Raw genomic sequence first — 22,648 nt, forward strand, 5'->3', positions numbered from 1 at the left:
CGAGTCCTGCACATCAGGGGTTGCTCTGCTGTATGTTGTGCTCTCAGAGCTCGAGTTAGTTCTTGGTGCATTCAGCTGCCTGGCTTGGTCTCGGATCTCTGCGTGTAACACAGCAAGGCTGTTCTGTCCGAGGCTGGATACTTCAATAAAACAACCCTCAGATTTGCAGCTGCCAGCAGGTAGGCTTTCAAAAAGGTGGCTACAAAGTTTAACGTGCAGATAGGGCTTAACCGAAGCAGCGCACCCAACAGCCGTTCCACCCAGTAAAGCAGGTCTGGGGCCGCACAGAACGAGGCATTTCACAGCTGCAGTCATCTGTGCAGACAGAAACTGATTTGGAGTTGCAGAAGTAACCAGGCTCCTGTTTTTTCAGTGTGTTTGGCTGGGTAACTCAGTCTGTGTGTTTGATAGGTGCATTTTGCCTGCAAATTTACACTTTAGCAATTTAATTGAAGTACCAAAATCATTTAAGTACGTGAGATGAATGGGAACTTATGTTTTCAGGCTTACTTATTGTATTCAAAGTGGGGGTGAGAAAGCCTGTTTTGATAAAGGAATAAAAAAATGTTTGCTAGAAGAATGGCAATTAAAATTTAACCTAATTCTCTTGCTGTAATTATGTAGAAAAATGTACCCAGCACCTCTTCACAGATCTAATGTAGTATTTCAGTGCTGAGGAACTGTTCTGCAGTTAATAGTAAACTTTTTCACCAAGCTGTTGTGCTGACTGGTTTGCTTCTGTGAATGGGGCTGACAGCTCAGACAGCCTCAGCAGTTCATAAAACTGTTTGCTGACCTCCAGGTTTTGCTTTTCTGAGGAGAAAAGGCTACTCCTTAAAGAGGAGCTGCTGCTTCTTACAATGTCTCCCCAAACCACTGGTAGCAATTTGTGGCAAGATGATGGGTTTATAGTCGGATGTTTTTTCTAGCTCTGCCCAATTCTATTCTCTTCCCCATGCACACGGCTGATGTATTCAAAAGAAGTCTAATACTAATACTCAGATTTTTCAGGTGATCAGAGAAATAGCATGTAAGCTCTTGCAAATGTAATCTCACTTCTAGCCTGAATCTAGCCATCACGGCTTGTTAATGATGTTTCATGGGCTTTTCAGAATTCCTAGGTTATGTTATTGAGATGTATTTCAACTGACACTGAAGCAAGTCCAGTAGACTAACCTGATCTTGGAAAAGGTGACTACTAGTGGTTGCATAGTAGTTCCTGAAAATTCACGTAGAAAGTTGAATGCTGAAAAAACCCAGACCTCATTCTCACATGTACAAGTAAGTGGCAGTGTTCTGGAGACGGTAATCTAGAACACTCCAGGAAGACATTAAAAACCATTGAAACATTTACCTAGACTAAAATTAAGACCCTTTAACCTACGCTAATTCATTCTTTGTAATCTGTACTGTTATTAATCAGATAACAAAAGGGGGATAGCATAGTTACAGTGAAACTTTGTGAGCTTTAGTTTCTTGTTCTGCTACAGCTTCCTGTGACCTCAGATAAAGTCCAACTAGTTCCTAAACTTTATGCGCATGCAACTATACAAATACTTCGTAGTGACAGGGAAAGAATATAACATAATTAAAAAAAAAAAAAAAAAAGAAAAGCCATCCCAACCTGCCAGATGTATTAAAGTCATGCCAGGTAGCTCAGTAAATTAATAAGGTCAGCACCGAAGTGATCCATCCTTCTGTCCCTGTTCGGTGAGGAGGAAAATGCTAGCTCCCTGCACCCAGCCTAACGCCTAGAATGTATCATTTATATGTCAGCTTTACCCTAGCACATCCACAGATTAACACTTCTTTAACATCACTATTACAGGAGTTCAGAAGAATGTTCACAGATTTGTTTTTTATTTCAGCAGAATATGTACATATTTATCAAGAGGGACAATTCCACTATTTTCCAGAAGCATTTTCTTGGCCACATGGTCTTTATTGCTTTGTCAGTTTTTGTCCAGAGTTTCTTCTGTGGTCAGAAAACTACCCTTGCAAGTTCAAACAAAACCTGTGAAATAACAAACACATTATCAAATGATACATACTAATCTTTAAAACAAACAGCTTACACTTTAAACCAAATAATCTAGAAAATAACTATAGCTGCAACTCCAAAGTTACTTGCAAAGAACTAAAGAGTAATTCCATTGTACAGTACATTACACAAATAAGGTAATGGTGATTTTCAAGTTATAAAGTCTATAAATTGCACTTTTTACCGAATTCTTCAGTGTGACAGTGGGAAAAAGGAACCAACCTCTATGGTGATGAGTATTACTATCATCCACTCAAGGCGCAGAGCGTGTTTTTCATTCAGGTGATTTCTCATTAGGTCCGTCAACTCCATGCAGTGCTGAAGCTTTTCATTCATTACCTGAAACAGATCCCAAGCATGTGGCAAGGCTGGATTCCACAAATTGTATGACATAGCTAAAGAAACACAATCCTCAAAGAGGCTTACTGAATGTAACTGCAGAAAGGTGTTAATGCTTCTGCAAAAGAGCTAAAGGGGAAGTCTGTAAGGCAGCATGCACAAGCAAAGGGAGTTTTCATACAAACAACTTGTTTCAATGGGTTTTAGATAGGCATCTCCAGGTATTAAGTAGCTACTAGGTGATTTCTAGTCATGAAAACGTGCAAGCGAGGATGACGCAGCTTATGGGAATGCCTCAAAGGTAACTAAGTCAATATTTAAGGTTGCTGTACCACTGGAAAAAGTTCACACACTTCTTACTCTGGTTGAGCAGCAAGCATTGCGCTGCCCTGCAGTGAGTTGACCTGGACCATCATGTCAGTAAGAAGACTGCTTCACATCTCTTTTTTTAAATCTGTTTTCTTGCATAAGTTTTAGAACAAGAATTAAAGCTCCTCCTTTCATAACTATTTAAAGCCTAATTGAGTGGCTTGGAAATAAGCAATTAATCAATCCATTCATTTAAGTTTAGATGGTTGAAACAAGGTCATTGACCTAAAGTAGGTAAAAGATGTGAGTGGGTTACAAACACACAGAAAAGGGAAGAGTGTATAGGATCCTACTGTGCTTTATTCACCTTCTACAGTTAAAACAGACACTCATGGAGCAGTCTGTAGCTCTGCTAAGCCAAAGACAACTGATTTGGGTATTCTTAACAACAATAAGACACTTACCTTGACTCTGCGATTAATGTTGAGAAACTGGCAAGTTTTGTCATAAAGCTCTTCCAGTTTTTCTCTATCCCAGTAGAAGTCAGGTGTTATCAGCAGGTCGGAACTCAGATTTATGCGGTGTCTAAAAAGAATGGTTACTGCAGTATTTCAAAGTTCTTTGGGTGCATACAGGAGTAAATATTTACATAGTGGTTAGAAGAAAAATTATGGAAAGCTTTTCTTGTTAAATAAAATATGAAAATCTCTCCTTTCATAATAAAAATACTAACATAGTTATTGTTTAAAATTGGTAACATCTCCTGAAACTTTTCTGAGAACACTGTAATATGCATCGTTCTTTTCATTGTTTTTGCCTTATGGCAACATTCCTTGACCTGAAGTTCAAGAAGGTGACAAGCTGAGGAGAGAGTCCTTCACTATGCTAGTACCTCACTGAAGCTGAAGTACGTGAATTAAAGTTACTTAGGCAGGTCTGTAACAGCTTGTTTCTATTTCAGAGCTCTGAAACGTGAATGACACCGCACACTGGGTATGTGAGCATAGCTCAGAATCAGGCTCCTGGCTGAGCATTATAAAGGCAAGGAGCTAAGATCTCCCACCTTCAGCCTCCTGCTCACATAAATCTTTGGGCTTTTAGACCATCACTGTGTGTTACAGAAGGGTCCTCCATGTAGGATGATAAAATACTGTTTAAGATAGGAAATGTTTTCTTCATTTACCTCTTTCTTCACTTTTTTTTTTTTTAATGCATACTATTGTGTATTGCTAATGGCCAAGATATGCTTGAGAAGGAAAAAAAACCAACAAACATTAAATCCTTGCAATGTACCAGTGGCTTCTGAGTGAATCTAGGGGAAGAACATAACTTATAGAAGAGACCAAATCCCTGTAAAGCTTTAACTGTAGACCAACAGTTAATGGCTCTACTTAACCCCCATGCTTCCTCCTGGTATCATTTTGCATACTGTTATAATTGCAGGTTATGAAACATGCACTGCTGTACCTAGAAAAGGAAAAGGACATGGAATTTGGCCATTTATAATATGCTGCCTGATGCCTGCCTATAGTTGAGACACCACAGTGAGAGTGGTGAGGCAGTGGGAAGCACAGTCCCCTGACCATGACAGCACAAACACTGCCTCAAGCCAGAAGGTGGCTGAGGGAATCCCACCCACAGGGTTTAGGCCAGACTGTGAACTACTCCAAAGCTTCAAGTGTATCCCAATCTTTGTACCATGCACAAGATGATTTTTAAGTTCCATGTAATACAGTGTCTTTGGTGTAACAAAAAAAGTTACCTTAATGCAAAGAGTTCTCCAATTTTCTGCATGACATCTGCATGAGACAGTTTCACCTTTCTTCCTGATTTTAGTATCTGCAAAGTAACAAGTTTTTCACTGCTTGATCAAATAGCATGAACTGTAGGTTAAGAAGTCTCACTTTCTCATACAGCCTGAAGTAGGTATAAGCTAGAATCTGAATGCATATCATACTTGTTACAACACTTAAGTTTTGTTTGAATGGTGCCTTGCTTATCTAGCTTGATAAGGGTATCAATCACCATTCAACTGTTATTCTGGGTTTTCAGCAAGCCACCAAGTAGGGTGTCAGTGTCAATACAGGATCCTGGAATGTTTTCTATGAATGGTTTCCTGAACAAGAGATCATTTGTCCTCTCTTACTACTATTGCTATTTTTAAGTCATGACAGTGTTCTTTTACCTTGCTACTTATTTGTCCTTTCTTAGAGTTCTTCCTCGCTTAAAGCAAACGATGTATTACCAATTATTTCTTTCATTAAAAATAAAGGAGGATTTGTCTTTTGAAGCCTATGAATCTAATTTTTAAATGCAACATGATATGGACTTTGTATTTTAATTAAGCCTCGTGGAAACACTAGTCTAAGTAACTCACTTGAACTCTTCATTACATTCAGGTTATAGCAGACTACTCTGAGGCCAAGCTGCCACACACACAGTTTGGCCAGGTTTTTAAATGCTGCTTGTCCTGTTACGCATTAATGTCCCGCAGCAGCAGCTGACAGTGGCACAACATGGGAAACATTATTCCAATGCACGCTCCCACCCTCACCTCCCAGCCCTTTAAAGACTGCTTGTTTCTTGTCCCACCTCTTTGCAGGTTTTCTGAGCTTGTGTGTTAATGGCTTTGCCATCAAACGTATTAAGCACACAGTTGCTTTTGCCTATATCCTCAGCTATACCTGGACAGATCTTTTAACATAGCACAAGGAAAAGAGGAACGGAAAGGTACAAAGAAAACCTCACCTCAGGAATTGACTGGATTGATTCCACAAAATTGTCCAATAATGATTCCCAGATAGCCAGTTTTACTGTAACACAGAGGTGACAAAGCAGAATGCTGTGAGAGGTAGGTATATGCTTTCAAGTGATCTTAATTTACATCTACCAACACACTGCTTCAAGATGCTACAGATAGGTTTCTATCAACATGTAAGAGACCATTAGTATTTTATGATACATGTTCATACACCTACAGACAAATTCAGGTTTTGTATTGACACAGCTCTGCATGCTGAACCACCTCAAGCTCAGCTCTACTCTCCAATGGACTGGTTCAGATCCTAGAGAAGCTCTGGTTCAACTTAACAAGGTGTGTTTGAGTGCTGTGTGCTGCGTGTGAAGCCTTTGCAAACTGCATTCCAAGGAGGCATGCTGGAGATAATTAGCCTTGCAGGAATCAGGCTGGCTTCAGCTGGTGCCCCTTGAGTCTCCACTTTTTCTACACATTTCTACAGCGTCGTGCAGAACTTTAACTTCCTGTTTGTCCAGTACTTGATGCAGCATGCTCAAACCACGGAGAATTAGCTTGTATAGACAGACACACCATCACCTGTGTTTGTTGAAGCTAAATTTAAACTTAGGCAATCTTACATTTTGTTTTAGTGAATATATCATTCACTGAAAAGATAATTATCTTCAGTGGAAGTTGTTCAGCACACGCAATGCCAACACAAGTTCTACTCTGTCTCAGCTTGAGCCTTAAAGGATGATTTCTACAGGGAAATGATACAACTCAGGCTCTTTGTTCTTTTATCCTCAGATTCCCAGGCAAGAATGAAGTAATGACACATCAGTTTTAAAAAATTAACCCTGTTCACTCAGAAAAATTAAACAGATAAGGTTTATTTCTCAAAACAAACGCTTTTTGGTGGTAATTGTGCACATCATTTAGTCAGGACACACAGTAAACTCAATGCTGAGCATCTTTCATGGTCTTTTTTGAGTACAGAGGCCGAATCCAAGTCAGTGAGTTAAACGGCATTTAATTTAGCCCTTGAAAAGAGGCCAATAGGCATTTCAGCTATCTCTGATTATTTGACAGAGGTTGGTTTCTGCTGTGTTGTACATTTGACTTGGACTACACTTGCATCCTCTGTTATAATCACTGAACATTGCACTGTCTTCCTTTATGGTATACATGTCTAACACTACCATAAATTGGTACCAGTTATCTCCTGGGAATAAATCCCTTGCTCTGTTGTATGTGGCAGCACTCTTCCATGCAGTGGTTTTATGAATACCAAAACTACAGAGAACTAGAGGCTTTTTTCCCCTCAGTATTTCAATAGCTCTTTCTTCAACAGCCAAAAAACATTTAGTTACACTGTATGCCTTGATCAAGTGGTGGATCACTTCAAAAACACGCATTCTGGTTTTTGATATCTCTTCTGTTGAAAGGTGTTCCTCACATACTACATGAATTTTGTCATTCATCCTAAAAGCAGTAGAGGTAGTAGGATTTTCTTCCTTAAAGGTCTTTTTGAGGATAGCCTTATTGCTGCTAGCTTCTATTCCCACTTCCTACCTCACTCTAGGTCTGAAGCAGCAGAGAGATTTCCTCAAGCAGCAGCATCACTGCTGAGCCTGACTTCTTTCCAGTGCCTCCTGATGGAAGCACCACCTGTAGTACAGCCGTAGCTAATCAGCCTGGAAACCATTATCTGGGACTCCAGTCCACACACTTGATACTGGTATGCTTCCCACACCAAGAATCACTGCTTTACATTACTATCTGTTTTAGCTGGTATCTATTTTTTTTATTTTTTTCTGGTAATGATTTCAGGATCAATTACCTAAGAGTACTGACAGCTTTCTAATTCCGGACTCTACATTTGTTGCTATCCTAGAATAATCTGAAAGATGGGCAACAGTATGCCCAGTGGAACATCTGTCTTTTGCAAAGTACGTTTCTTAATTTGCTTTGCTCATCCTTAAGAAGATTTACAGTGAGCTAAGTAATTCCAATTTACGGAAAACAAAGCAAAAGCTTTGAAAACTAATCCTCCCACTGAAGCACAATCTTTACACAGTTCACCAAACCAGACACTAAGTCTTCAACCTCTCACTGTCCAAATCCCATTTACAACGACATTTCACAGAATCCATACCATAGGTGGATATTACAAACAGTATTAGCTTACCAGAAAGACAAAGGGCGTTTGAAAAGGCAAATTTCTGCAGAACAACTTCATCGATATCCAGCTCAGAATTTAACAAGATTTCTCCCTTATGAAGTTTTGACTGCCCTCTGTTAAAACAGGATTGAAGCATCTTCATTGACTAAGCCACCAGAAAAGGAACATTTAAAGAATAATCAACAATGCAGGTAAGGTTGGTTGTTTTATATAAATCATGATGTATCTATATGGCTATCACCCCCATCCTTGCATTTTACTCATGTTCAAACTGACAGTAACCAAAACAAATCACTGAAAATCAGTTCTTCAGTCTAAAACTATGTCAGGAATCACAAATGCCAGATCTGGATAGTCCACAGTATTCAAAAGGTGGGGAAAAAAAAAAAAGACCCCTTGGCCTCTTTACCAGGTTATCTTAAATAAGCCGAGCTGATATGTAACAGCTTATGTTGTTACAGTGTCCTATTTAGGAGCACAGGTTTTTTTTGTGCTGTTAGAAAAATTACAGATAAATTACACAATCAGTTACATTGAAAAGTATTTCCATAGGGATACTTTGCTCCACATGATGAAAAAAAGCATTTAACAGGGCAAGACAGCTTGCCAGATTCATCCTGCCATAGTATTCAAGTTACACCTTTCCTAGGAAGCAAAGTATGTGCAGAATGCTTCTTTGTATACGAACCTACAGGGCACTGAAGAAAGCTTACCCAGAGAAGTTTTGTTCCTTCTTTAAAATCAGAGTTGGCTCAACGATGTGTATTTATTTTTCCTGTGAGGTACATGGGTTCTGTTTAGGATTGTTCTGTTGTTTGGCACGTTCAGTTGTGCAGACACAGACCTTCTTGATTTACAAAATTTAGTGTATAATCAAGTCCTAAAGGCCATTACTTGAAAGTTTAGCAGTTCAACAAAATTTGTGAATGTAGATGTACTGTCTTCTCCTTTCCCTATTTTTACTCATTTGAAATAAGAATTAAAAACGTGTATTTCTACTAGTTACTTTTATGCGAATTTGTTGTAGATGTCTGTTAGCTTTTAGATAAACACGAATGCCTGCAGATACTTACTCTCCTATTCTGTAGTTCATCTCTTCATTCTCCCAGTGGACTAGTGCAACTTCATATGGCTGAATTTCATGCTGTTCTAGCACTCGCATTATATTCTTCATCTAAGAAAAAGACAATTGCACACAGGAGCAGTTACTACTGTAGTATATTATCACTCTACAAAGAGCTAGCATGTAATAGGCTGATGAAAGCAACTTCCATGCTTATTAAAGTTATTTAAATAAAAATGAATAGGTGTGCTAGTAATTTTTTGTATTCAAATGAAGCAACTATTAGCAGCTTATTTCTGAAGCCACGTGGATGAATTTTGTGGCTGTGAACAACTGCAAAGAATCTATTATGACTGAAGTATCATTTAATATCTACATTTATAAAATAAGGTAGGGATTAACCAGAGCAGCAGTAATGACAATGCAGAAATATTCAGTATTATAACAATGGGCTGTACAAAACTTCAGCACATGTCTGAGTGTGGGAATGAATCTTTAGGATACATACATCAGGTGGCTGCTGCTACCAAAATTACTAGTTTGCTAAAATTAGTTTTGTTTCAACTACCAGAGGTCAGGTCATGTTACAGAAGTCCTTTCCCTATAGAAATTAAAAAAAAAATAATAATAGTTTCAGCTGCCTAGAGTCAGCCCTGTAAGCAGTTGAATGTGCAGCTCCACTTGGAGGAGTAATCTCATTGTCATTTTATTCCCAAGCACACTAAAACCTGATGCAGGAATAACGAGCTCTTCTCTCTCACAAAGCATTTTCCTTTAACTCTGGATCTCCCATTCTTGTTCTTTTGTCTGCATTAAAGCCTCCTATCAGATAAATTGTTCTGCAATTAGAACAAATTCTGAACTGAAAAAACCCTCATCTATAGCATGCACATACAGGTATCTAAAAAGCATCTAACTGCACAACAGCTACTAACACAATATACTTTTGGTACCTAAGTTCTTTAAAGAGGTAAAGTTTCTACTTAGTGATGCTTAAAACAATCTCTTCAAAACACTGTACAATAGTTAATCTTTCAGTGCATACTGTATGTCAATAAATTGGCCCCAAAGCACTTCCTCCAGGTTAAGTACTTTAAAAATCTGTTGGATCACCTGCAAGAAACATTTTTCTTTGCAGACCTTGTTTTCTTCATTACTTTCAAGAATTTCAGTGATCCTATCTAAGACATGACATTTTTCACTGAAAAACATACAAAGTACCCTTACATATGCAACTGCTTGTTTCGTACCCCTGAATATAATACTAGCATGTCTAATGCCTGCCGTATATTCCCAATATTGTGGTAAACAAAGGTATGAAAAAATACACATTTTTTTTTCCTCCAGTGAGGAAGTGTATGCTGTTAGGCCAGTCAGCTTAGATACACTGCTTCGAGGCACAATTCAGCAATGCAAATCCTGCTAAAACAATGCCAGAGCTAAGAGCCAACCTGTAACATAGCATGCCAGATTTCAAGAGTGCACTCACTTGGGTCCAGGCAGCCTAGCTGGCATTGTGGAGCCTAGTATCAATATAGGAATAGTTATGCTGTTAATACATTATTACTCTTCCAGAACTACAACCAGCTCAGGCTTCCCAGCACCAGCACAGAGTAAGATTTAACAAAGCTTTACAGACCATAACCGATTCTGCAGAATTGATGTGTCTTGTATTACGCGTATTTCCAAAGTTCTTCCATTGCTCTGAATAATAGGAAATTATGTTTCAGTGGCAGCTTTCTTTTAAAGAAATACATTAGTTTCCATTGACTGATGTGAGTTTATTCTAGGCCCAGCCTTATTTTACAGAAGGGACCACTTGTGATACAGTACATTTAATGAGATGTTCTGGATTCACTAAATGCAAGCCCTTCGTATTTGAGACAATTGCTTCACAGTTTCCTTTTAACGACATACATGAACTCCACCTAGTTTGGCTTTTTGCCCTTACTACTTCTGGTGGAGAAGCTAGTGCACAGCCTTGCTGCTCAGGTACTTGAGAAAAGTATTTTACACTTTTAAGTCCTATTTATGATCAGCCTGTAGCTATAAATTGTTCTGTTAAGCGGCCATTTGTTTAAAATAGTTTTTCCTCCCACAACAATCATTCTGGAGTACTTTTAAAGAGCAGTTTTTTCCATTCACATTGTCTCTACACACTGTTTTACTGAATTACTTTCAGTTTCATTTCTACAGACCAGGTCTTTGTATTGTTTTGGTTCATTAACATTTATGCATAAAACATACCTCCTTGTTTAAGCAAGTTGTTTGGAGTTAAAACTTTGACAATGAGTTCAAAAAGCAGAAAAATGCAGTTTTCCTCCTGTATAAATAAGGCCAACAAAGGACCAACTAAAGTTACTTCTACTGACATAAAGATTGTGGTATCAAGTTTTCAAAGTTACTTAAGCATGTAAAAATGTACAAGAAAATGAGATTTTTCAGAGTACCCCAGAGGGCAGAGGTGCCCAATTCTATCAACAGGAGTTAGTCAGCTAGTCTTCAGAAATGCCAGTGACCCAGTAGCACAGTTACAGCCACTGCATCCCAAATGGGCTACAGGCAAGGTTTGAAGGGAAAGCTAGTATCTGTTTGTAGGCCTGCTGATGTACTGAAACTCCCCAAAACAGACAGGAAATTGGGCACATTTCAGGTCTGAAATGGAAAAAGCAAACTTGAATCCAGAAGTTGTTCACATCTGGAAACAACGGCTCTGTATTTTCATTTACCTTAATTAAAATCCTTCTATGAATGTCTGTGCATCTCCCTGCCATGTTCAGTATATGCCAACTACTTTCACAGACCCTGCCTACAGATAAGATCAATGCCTTTTCTTTATGTACCTAGTACTCAGCTTTATTTAACCACAGCAAACAAAATGCATAGCTACAACATATTTTAAAAGTGACTATAAATATATTCATAAAAATAAATATGTCTGTAGCATCCCCCTCCTGGTCAGCGAAGAGCACTGATTTATCCCAAGGGATATGTATGTTATTTTGGTATCTATGTATTTTAACAATTATTACCATCCTATAAAAACTTTCCTTAAGGAATATTGCTGTTAGAAACACCCACAAAAAAAAAAAAAAAAAAAAAACATTTACAAATTTGGCATGTTTCAAGTTAACCAAATGTAAGCTTTGGATAGTAAGTTTTGCAGTTTTAAGATCGGACTTAAATGTCACTAGAACGATCCTTTTCTGCTGATTTATTTCCTGTTACATTAACTCCTGTTAAACAACCATTCATGCGTTGATTTTTCTGATCTACTTCTCCAGTACATAAAACTGCAAGAATTTTTTGTCAGTCTCACAAGATTAAAGTTTCAGATTTTTGGCCTTAAGTAGAAAATTTCATCCCCTTTGTATGTTATACATCTGTTTGCTTATTTTGTGCAGAAAGACGGGTTTCAAAGGTAATACAGCAGCAAGCCACACACTTGAGGGCAGCTGCACTCCTTAGGAGAAGAATCAGTCCTCCTCCTTTCTGGAGAGATGCAAACTCTCAAAACGAAAGCATGCTGGGCTTTGTGGGACTAACAAGATATCTCACTATGAAGCTTTAGCAAACAGTTGTGCTTTACTTACACTTTTCTCTTCCACATTCCAAAACACAACAGCCCCTTCCCTGTGAATTCAAGGAAAAAACTGAGGTGTAATTGCACTGTTTTAAGTATATGATCAATTTTGTATGATCAAGTGTATTATCATTTTTTTTGATTCATTCTGATTGAGCTACATGCAATGATCTAGCAAGCTGCACTTTCACAGGATTGCTATTAATAAAATGTTTAAAAGGTAAAAGGTGTAGTGTTTAACTTACCTGAAGAAAAAAATCATGCCAGCATCATCATCTTTTGCAGATTTCTCAGTACCAATCACCAAAACATTTGCAGCATCTAGTTTAAAACAAATAAGCAAAATAAAAGTTCAAAATGAAGAATTAATTACACTTCTAATCATGACAGCTATAAGCATATGATTCCAGCTCAACAGTTACATGCTAACACTTTCAGAGTCAGTCCCATGTTTTATTTTTCTGATTAAAGTGTGATAATATAAAACAATGCAGCTTCTCTAAAGTGCCACATGCTACACAGACTCAGCTGCTATGTTAAACTTTGCTATAAGCTGGAGTTAATGAAATATAACAGCTTTAAAGAACTTAGACAAAACCAATGCAGGGCATATTAAAATAACCAGGAACAAAATACAGAAGGCAAAAGTGGACATGAACACAAGTGGGCTACAGAAGTTGGCCCACAGTTGCAGACTAACGACCACTCAAGTTCTGCTTGCCCAGAAGACCAAAATCTCTCTTTTCTATACAACAAGGGGCTAATTTTGCTGACTTTGCTTTGATAGTCAGAAACCTGAAAGAGCATACCCTCAAGGCAGCAGAGGGAACATCCGTATTTCCCTTTGGATCAGAAGCATGCTTTTGAAATAAATCCTCCAGTCTCCCCTTCTTTCACCACGCTTCGCAGAAGTGTCAGGGTGCACAAACTGGATTTCTTTTGCATGAAATTAAACTGGAAGATGAGCTCCAGCACTGCACTTAAGGTACTCCAGCCATGCTAACAGGCTGTCATTACAGAGGACCAGACTCTTACACCAGCCGGTGCAAGCAGAAGGCCCCCCAAATGTACTCAGTGTGGGTGCTGGGTGCTCAAAACAGTTCCACTCCCCCACCCTTCCCCTGTAGCTGCTCCCCTGTACTGCTCTGCCAGCGCAGGCGTAGCTTTAGAAGCCCTGCTGTGGTTATGCCAAGGAAAGTTCACTTTCCAGCGTGACTCATTTTACCATTGGTAGCCAGACCAGCAAAACCTCCCACCTCTATTGTGAGCTGAGACTCTGCAAAGACAAATTTGCAAGGCCTAACACCTAAGCGTTAAAAAGCTCAACCCCTTTGCATAAATATCACAAAGCAATCACCAATGCACCAATTTAGGTCTGGGTATGAACTCCTTCATTTGCTTTACTGCTGAAGTCACAGAGGCCAGGCAGCCTAAGCAGGCAGGAAGAGATGACTGAATACTGGCCATACTTTTGCTAACACACAACTCAAGACCATGCAGTTAGTTGGTCTGTATGAACTCTTCAAAGATCTCTCTTTCACTTGCTATTCCAATTCAGAAACATATGACTTGATGAATCACTGGAGCGAGCTTTGGGTGTGAAGTGGGAGTTCACCACAGAAGAAACATTTGTCTGCATTTTCCTCATTTGCCTTTTCAAATATCACTCTTACTTTATCAATCCCCTCCAGCTAGAACATGTACAGTGAATGTGAATTTGGTCCCTTAAAAATAGTGCTACAGTGTCAGACTAAAATGTTTTTAAAGGGGTCAAAAAAAAAAAAAAATAGGGGGAACGCTACAAAGCAACAAATCCACACAAAGTTTTCTAATTTAGATTTCTGTGTGCCAGTACTTCTCAAGTTTCTAAGATGTAACATTCAGCTTGGTGACTTAGCACTGCTACATCCACGTGTCAACCACCACAAAACGTCACATCTGCTGGCACAATCAAACATCCTTTCCTTACTTCCTCCAAACTTCTGGCAGATTGTCTATTGTTAGGAGTCAAAAACACACCAGGAATAAATGAAAGAACTGGCAAAGCTCACACTTTCAAGGTAAAGTACCAGCAACAGCACCCATTTGCGTTACAGTAACTCAGTCGTGCTGAGGATTGTACAAAGTTTCTATTCTGAAGCAGTGAAACTAGTGTTGCTTTAACACAAAGGAACTAACTACAAAGGAAAATGATGCCTGTATTATATAGCACCTTCTCTTTCCACATTCACCTTTCTGAGAAATACAGCCATTACTAAATCTTGCATTTAAAAAGATCCACTGGATTATTATCACAGCTGGTTTATTGGGTGTTTGAGAGTCAGCCAGGTATTTGATAACCTCTACTGAAATGCACATAAACAATATTTGTCATTCCTCTTAGCTTTATATAATCTGTTCATTCACAAAAAATAAATAAATCTACTGCCAACATATGAAAATCGCAGCTGTTCTGGGGCATCGGGTTCGTTAAGCTATAAAAAGCTCCATTTGTTTTTCTCCTGGAGCATCCTGCAGCTATTTCCACGCCATACTTTCCCAACTCTTCAGAGATACTTCGAACAGAACCAGAACCAATTACTTTGCTGCAGGGACTCATCCAGCTAGAGTATGTTTGGCCAGTATGAAGTATCAACTGCGTTCTCTTTACCAGAATTAAATTGGTATGTGCATCTCTTTTACATTGCACTTAGTCAGCAAGACTCGCTCTTGCGTGCCTCCAACCGTCAGTGATTTACATTAATAGAAGTTTGGGTATGGAAAGAAGGTGCAACACTTCCAATTACAATGTTGCTTGGCAGACGAAGCACCATGGCATCACGTACTGAAACACTGATTAAAATAAACTTTCAGAAAATTTTCAGTTGGCAGATTTCTTGAAAAGCCATATTTTTAGTATTAGAATTTTTCAAAAATATTTTTCTTGAATGCATTTCTAGGACTAAGTTTTCAATAATTTAGTGTAACGGTAATTTGAGGAAAAAATCATCATATGGTAATAGCAAGAGCTGGTTATACTGCTATTCTGGAAGGCTTATTTATTTATTTTTAAAGTAAATGGAACTTTTAGATAGAGCTACCTGTATATTACAAGTACCAAGATGTATTCCAGGTTATTAACACAATAAGAATATGTGAAGTTGTAAAAATTATTTACCTCACCCGTATTTCATTTAACGAGATATAATATTGTTTTTAAGATGTTTTAAAAATCTACCTCTAGGCAAACTTGTTATTTCAACATATCCATGTGAAGTCAGGTCATGACACAGATTACCAAGATGATACTCATCTGCTGTTGCAAAGGCTGTGCACTGCATCAGATTCTGTGCCAAAGGAACAAAGATTTGAGTTAGGGAAAGGCTGAAGCAAGATGTTCATAAGACACGTTCACGTTTGCCTCAAATTAATCACGAGAGTGACACTTTTCATTTATTCATTCTTTTCTACTAATCAGCATTGCTACGCTGTCTGCTTCGTGTACAACTACTAATGAGGTTACTCCCTGCTAAGTGGGGAAGAAAACCTAGCCAAGGTTCACAGAGAGACCAAACCACGTAATGTGAGTCAGTCACACCAAAAACCTGTGTGACAGAGCCACGAACTGAGCCCTTCTGCCCTGAATGCCAGAGAAATGCTCTAACAGGAGAGCTGCAGTTGCTCTCGCATCCTAAACCCTATGATATACACGGTCGACCATCAAAACCAAAAGCAAGACACCCTCAATAGCAGCTTAAAGACCTGTGAAGACACTTGGAGCTGAAACACCCCTGCCTGCCTAGGAAGCACCACAAGCTCCCAGAGCAGCAGTCTGGTCCCATCCTGCCCAGGACGGAGCTGGCTGTGCAGGCAGCTCTGGAGACAGCACAGAGCCACAGGTCAGGGCCAGCTGCGGATGCTGCAGATCAGCAACCCCTCTCTGAGGGGAATCCTGTGCTAACAGCACGGCCTCGGCTGAAACCACGGCCGAGCTGAATGCAACAGCCAGTTTGTCTCAGGATCCCACAGCCTAAAATAAATAAAATGCTGTAGTGGAACAAATAACTGGCACACTGCAAGAACGTGAGGAAAAGGGATGCTGACTTGCAGCAGCACTGACTCACGCATGGCAAAGGCATCAGAAAGTCATCTGTGTAAAAGCTTTCCTGATTAATCCAACAGGTCACCATAAACCGACCTATGAACTCTACTCCTCATTTTAAGGGGATTTCTTCGTTCTGATACCCTGTATTTCCCATGATAATGTTCTTCAGTACACTGCAATGGAAGATATCCAGAGAGCAATGCTTCTCACTGCGGGTCCGCCACTTTCCAGCTTTTTGTAACTAATACAAAGGGGGATGTAACTAACAACAAACCAACAAAAGAGCTGTTCCCATCTGCAAGCATTTATACCCACAATACACTTCAAATCTGAATGACTTTCTCGCTGCACTCATACACTAAACTGCAACACCTGAGGAGGTGTTTTGCCCCTGAAGGGGGCCCACCACCACTGATTGGGAGCAAGGCCATGCACTTAACTTCATTTTCTTTTTTCACGTTAACTTTCTGTTATAATTTCTACAGTTTGGTTTACATGTCATCTTAGTTCAGTGACCACTAACAGAAAATACACTTTAAAACTAATTCAGTATTCAGACAGCAATTTTGTAGACGTATTTCCATGACTAGGCTGAGTCAACAGTTGAACAGAAATGTATTTTCAGTTTCCTTGCTGCAGTACTTTTGAAAAGTTACATTATTACCATATCATCTATAAAAAAAAGCAACCAACATTCTCAGTATCTACTCAGGAAATATACTGTAATCTAGCTAGTAATAATCTGAAAGTCTTTATCCTGCTCTATACTTTTCCGCAGTTAATTTTGTTATTGTTCATTTCAAGGCAGATGCACTAGAGGACACACTATATCTACTGCTGTGATTTTAGTTTCCAGGCAAAGACTGTAGTTAGCATCAGAAGCTGGCTGCCAAGACTAGGTGCCTGAATCAGCAGTTTGAATATGCAGTATGTTTTTGGTTTTTTTTGTTTTTTTTTTTTTTTTTTTGTTTTTTTAAAAAAAAAAGTAACAGTGCACTGTTTCCCGTTTACTAAACTCTTGTTTGGTGGGGAACATTTGGACTGGTTATAGAGTTTAAGGTACCTAAAATTTGTGCATCCACAGACACTCTAGAAATCTACTCTCCCATGATAGTTGATGGAGATGGAACAGAGATGTCTGTAAGCTAACGAGTGATTCAGCTAATCCTAACATTCAGGTGTTGACTTGTTACCCGTAGGTTGTGGCTGGCGAGCTAGGCCGGTAAACCTTCATCCCGTGCAGCCTGTTACACCCTCACCTACACGCTTGCCTGAACAGAATGGAAAGTCTGTCCTGCTGACACCAACTCCAGCCACTTGCCACCCCCTGCTTCCTGGCTGTGCCTGGGGATTCACTCAGGTTCAACTCAGAGCCCCACAGCAACTATCACATTAGCCATCCTAACTACTTCAGCACCTCGTTCTCCATATCATCATGCCCCCAACAACTGCACAGGAACCATCATTCTCTGGTTAATCCATCCATCTCTTTCATTTTAAGCATACAGAAATTTTGAACAAAGAAAACCTGCAAGATGAACTTAACCCTCATGCCACCACAGGAATCAGTCTTTGCCTCCAGGACACTAGCAACCACATCTTTACTTGAGTTTCAAGCTTTTTCTAGAGTATATATGGCCATAGCATTAAAAATCAGCTCAAAGGCTTCTCATGCCTTCAGACCTTGCAGTATCAGTAACTAACCCGAGTCGTGGCACTAGCCACCGAGGGACTGACTAAACCAGTTACCACTTTAAAGCAACTCTTCCACCTACCCTGAAGAACTGGTCTCCGACCATTTATCACTGCTGGTGCTCGGCATTCCAGCTGCAGGCAGCACATGAAGGAGTGCAGGCAAGGGGTGGGAAGGAGCTTATTCACAGACAATTCGGCAAAAGGAAGGTGTTAATGGCCCTTCCCAACAGAAGCCAGAGATCCTCAGGGTTCATCTAACTGAAAACCTTCAGAGTGGGTCTAGAGCTGCTGTCTCCAGAGGCAGACTATGAAGGAAGGGACACAGCAGCCAGCTCTCAGGCAACTGCAGTGGAAATAGGGCCTGTGTTACTGGAGGGTTCTTGGTTCCCCCACCACATGTAGAGGAAGACAGGATCAGCTTTTTTGTGACAAAGGATTTAGAGAATAATGATGGCATGTTGAAAAAAAACACAGGGCCTCTCTGTTTGCTGTACTTGTATTAGTCATAGTACATAAAACGGTCGCATCTTTAAGTTAACTCTTTATACTAAGTACCTATAAGGAAGTACAAAAACAGGTTAAAAAAAAAAATGCTTGTTCCAAAACAAGTACTATCAGCCTGTGCACAGTCAGGGTGACAGCATGTCAAGTACCTCTGAAAATGGAGCTGTGTATTTGCCAAAACCACAAAGGGTTTATTCAAAAATAGAAAATGCTTTGTTAGGCCCGAGTTTATGCGATTTCTGTAATGAAATAATAATGATCTTTCTTATCAGGCAGAATTTTCTCCATCTCTTCACAGTGGAAAAAAGTAAAAATAGCAGTAAAAATAGCAGTGCATATTACTTCTACACATGTAAATGAAAATGTCAAACAAAAACTGTTAGCATTTCATACTGCCATTCAGAAACCTCAAAAATCTAATTAAGAAACGTCACTTCAATCCACCCCACAAAAAAGGAAGTAACCTCTACATATAATGTCATAGTACAAATAACAAGCTTAAAACAGCATGTGGTGATTTAGGACTAAAATTCTTCATTTTCTGTTTTCAGAGTAATAGGAAAACTCAAGTGGGAACTAAATTTTCTACAATGGAGCCTCGGTATCACATTAAATCTTACTCCTGATAATCATACAAAACATTAAATGGAGTTTGCATGAGTAGAAGGCAAGCATTAAGACCTCGGTGCTCACATTCAGCAGATATGCAATAGGCAGATTTTGCAATGCAGAAGCTGCTTCTGAAATCACAGTGCTGGTCCCAGTCTCGTCTATAGCACTATTTTGTTAACAATACCCTGGAACTCTGCTGTTATGGTAGCTCAAGGAGAACAGTAACATTTCTGACACCAGGATTTTTTCCTTGTAGATGTTATATTTAAGTACACTCAGTCTGCTTTGGCTAGTGGTAAAGGCTTTCAAAGACCTGTCTTAAGGATTAAGAGCTACAAGCATGCGCTGTTCCACTTACTTATCCTATAGATCTGAGTTTATCCCAAATGTTTTGTTGATGAAGTTACTCTGTAGTTCTAGTAGTCTGGTGATCCAGGTGCTATTTCTACACTTGGAATAATCTTCCTCAAGTGACGTCTGCACCTCAGTTCTGCCACTGACAGAACAGAAATGATCTTCTCTGAAATACTGTGAGGCTTCACATACTAAGTGTTATGATCTCCATCCAGATACTCCTAGAAGAACTTATTTTTATCACTAAGAATAAAATTGAAATAATTTTGCTGTAGTATTAAAGCTATTTCACTATAGTTTGAAATGCTGTGACTGTTTATAAAAAAAAAAAAGCAGCAATACTTGAGAATACAGCCTAAATCAAAAGCTTCTGAAATCTAATCTGAATATTTATAAGCTCTTTATTATCTACTTTCATCTTGATTTCTATTAGACATAGAACAAAGCCTTAGAACTGGACAGAATTGGGCAAGCAGGATGCCCAGGGAAAGTTAAGTTACTCCAAAAGCTGGATTTTTCTCCTAAATATTGAACTAGCTTAAAACATTTTTAAGGGTTTAATGCCTTTCCATTTTAATAACCAACTCTCTTCCTTCCACTTTCGTCCCATATTGCTAGTACGTCTCTATTTTGTCTTCAAAATACCAGACACAATAGTTTCCATCAAGTTTGTTCCTGTTTGTAGAGTTCTGACCTCTCTATGTGGCCAGAGTCAGGTAAACAACGAAATCTTCTTCACCAAATAAATATGTTAATTGCATTAAAATTTTAATCTAAACCCAAATGTGAACGTAAATGAAGCTGAGGAAGTTCCCTTAATATTATATAGAATGCAAATTGTATTCTTTACCTCCATGTCTGATGGTAGTGGCTGGTTAGCTCTGGATGGCTGCTTGGTCCTCGGTGCCTTTGGTGGCCTCTTAACTGCCTGGTTACTCTGTTTTGGAATAATTTTAGAAGCTGCTACAATCGAGTGAAATCTTGGTGACATGTTCCAAAGCCTTTTAATATTCTCCGTATTGAGCTTGTAGTTTCCCATTGCTGCCATACCAAAATGTTTCCAGGGTGGACAAAACATCTCCCTGCTCTGATAATGAACATTTTTTCCCAAAGCTGATACATTTCCTTGGATCAATTGCCAATTCTTCACTTGCACACATCGACTTGTCAAAGAAGAAGAAGCAGTTTTCAGAGCAAACAAATTCCCAATCTTCCTTGCTGTCCTGTCAAGTTCATTATGCAGCTTTGGTAGTGGAGGTCCAGTTCTATTAAAGGTTTGGTGTCGGCATATGGTTGTTAAAGAGTGGAAAGATCCAGCCTGAAGGCGCAGAAGTTTCAGTCTCATTGCTTCCCTCAGAACTGCATTCAAAAGAAAGAAACAAAATCCTCTATCAACCCTTTGGAAAGAAATATTATTATTTGTCCCTTAGCTAAAAGGTGACCCATACTCCTTTTGAATGCATTAGTACTCCTACACACAAACAGTGATGGCTCTAAAAAGCTTTTTCTCAATGCTATTGACATACTCTAATTAAGATTAAAGCATGTTAATGAACTGTGTGCTTGCAATACACAGTAGTAGCGTTGGTTGCTATGTCAGTATGTAACCAGCTATCCTTTCCCCTCTGTTGTTCGCTCTGTGTAGTGGTCTGTGCTCTCAGCAACTCCACTGAAAAAACAACTCATGGGCAAGCACTCACCTTAAGGGGAAGAAATCAGCTCGCAGGGGAGACTGCGAGCACCATTATTTTAACATAGCAGAAACAACAATTAGATTGCTGCGCGTTCGTGTGGCAATGTCACCTACAGAACACGCATACTGACCCACAGCAGCTGCCACGACTACGCTGCTGACAGCCCAGCATGGATCCAGCTCCGCTCGCCTGTCACGACTGATGCGAGAGGCCCCTAAACCAGGCTGCGGCCTCGATCCCGCCGTTACACAACAGAGCAGCACGGGCTGCCTGCGGATCCACCTGCGCTGATGGAAACACGCACTGTTAGGCTGTCAATCCAGCACAAAATCTAGCTCCTGAGTGTATCTGTGCTGCGCTGTGGGTGTTGATTAAGTGATCTCTGCGAGCGTCCGCAGGCTGGGCTCCTCCAGGGGCGGGTTGCGCTTGCTGAGGGCTCGCAGCGCCGCGTCCCTGCCCTCCCCTGCTTCTGTCAGCCAGGAGCGTTCCCCTGGCGACAGAGAATTCATTTTCAGGAAGATAGTAGCATAAAGAAAACCCGTGGAGCTCCATAATTTGAAAAAAAGTGGGTCTGTTAGGGATGTTTTTCCAAACCCAGCGTAAACGGCCGCTAACAGCACCGACACACCGCGTGAGGGCCGAAACGCCCATTCTTTTGTCAGGAGAAGCTCCACAAAAAGGGTCACGGAGCTCCTCCGGGGTGCCACAGGACGGGTAATTGACACCAGGCATTGATGTGATTTAGGCATTTAGGATTTATGTGCTTGCTGCTCGGCACGTTACGGGGCCCACGAGGCGGTTACGCGCACGCTGCCCGTGACCAGCGGGGCGCTGAGGCCCCAGCGGGCCGCGCCGCCATCACCCGGCCCGGCGGCAGCGCCTCGCTGAGGCACGGCGGAGCCGCGCTCCCATTGGTTGCCCTCCTCAGAAGGGCGGGACATAGCCCGCCAGACAGCCAATCAGACGCCCGGCGCGTAAGAACCGGCGGCGAGGCCGCGGCGCCCCCCTGAGGCGGCGGCTGAGGGGCGCCTCTACCGGGGGGCGCCTCGCCCGGGGCCGGCCGGGCGGGCGGGCACGGGGCGAACCACGACGCCCGGCCTGTCCTCCTCCAGCCGCCGCGGTGCGCGGGGAGCTGCGTGTGTGTGTGTGTGTCAGCGAGCCGCGACCTTGAGGCTTTGACACCGGGGGTGGGGGGGGCAGGAAACGGCCCCGTTCCCCTTTCCCCATCTCCCCCCCTTCCCCCGTTGCCTCCCCCGCCGGCCCGTTCCCTCTCCGCAGCGCGGGGCGGCGGCCGCCAGCCCGCTCCCTCCCACCCCCCCCCCCCCCCCCCTCCTCTGCCTCCGCCGCCGCCGCGGCGGGCGGGGAGGGGCGAGGCGGTTCCCGGCGCGCGCCAGCACTGACCTGAGGAGGGGGGGGAGGAGGAGGAGGAGGCGGAGGGGGGGTGGGGGAGG

General features: G+C 40.9%; 1 protein-coding gene across 5 annotated transcripts; it reads right to left on the reverse strand.

Moving 5' to 3' along the window:
* Positions 1 to 1,838: 1,838 nt before the first annotated feature.
* On the reverse strand, positions 1,839 to 22,616 carry RMND1 (required for meiotic nuclear division 1 homolog). 5 transcript variants are annotated; one of them, XR_014690987.1, is made up of 12 exons: positions 21,328 to 21,798; positions 20,354 to 20,862; positions 15,472 to 15,580; positions 12,500 to 12,575; positions 12,265 to 12,304; positions 8,682 to 8,782; positions 7,615 to 7,721; positions 5,438 to 5,502; positions 4,452 to 4,528; positions 3,154 to 3,308; positions 2,264 to 2,380; positions 1,839 to 2,014 (listed from the first exon to the last, which is right to left on the reverse strand). XR_014690987.1 is itself a non-coding variant. In XM_084513501.1 (12 exons), exons 2-12 carry the CDS (start codon positions 20,846 to 20,848, stop codon positions 1,982 to 1,984), a joined length of 1,341 nt encoding a protein of 446 aa, XP_084369627.1. In that variant the 5' UTR covers positions 20,849 to 20,862; positions 22,599 to 22,616; the 3' UTR covers positions 1,839 to 1,981. The 5 variants fall into 5 exon arrangements, 4 of the variants coding, with proteins under 4 accessions (XP_084369627.1, XP_084369626.1, XP_084369629.1 ...); XM_084513501.1 differs by lacking the exon at positions 21,328 to 21,798 and adding an exon at positions 22,599 to 22,616 and having other exon boundaries at positions 3,154 to 3,274; XM_084513500.1 differs by having other exon boundaries at positions 3,154 to 3,274; positions 21,328 to 21,475.
* Positions 22,617 to 22,648: the final 32 nt, after the last annotated feature.

Source organism: Aythya ferina, assembly GCF_964211825.1.
Source record: "Aythya ferina genome assembly, chromosome: 3".
NCBI lineage: Eukaryota > Metazoa > Chordata > Aves > Anseriformes > Anatidae > Aythya > Aythya ferina.

Excerpts from the sequence above, each read along its gene's own strand:
- RMND1 (XM_084513501.1), bottom strand. The coding sequence starts at position 20,848 with ATGAGACTGAAACTTCTGCGCCTTCAGGCTGGATCTTTCCACTCTTTA. Across the intron at positions 12,305-12,499 it reads GGCATGATTTTTTTCTTCAG|GGAAGGGGCTGTTGTGTTTT; the intron begins GTAAGTTAAACA and ends TTGAATTCACAG. Across the intron at positions 8,783-12,264 it reads GGAATGTGGAAGAGAAAAGT|ATGAAGAATATAATGCGAGT; the intron begins GTAAGTAAAGCA and ends TCTTTTTCTTAG.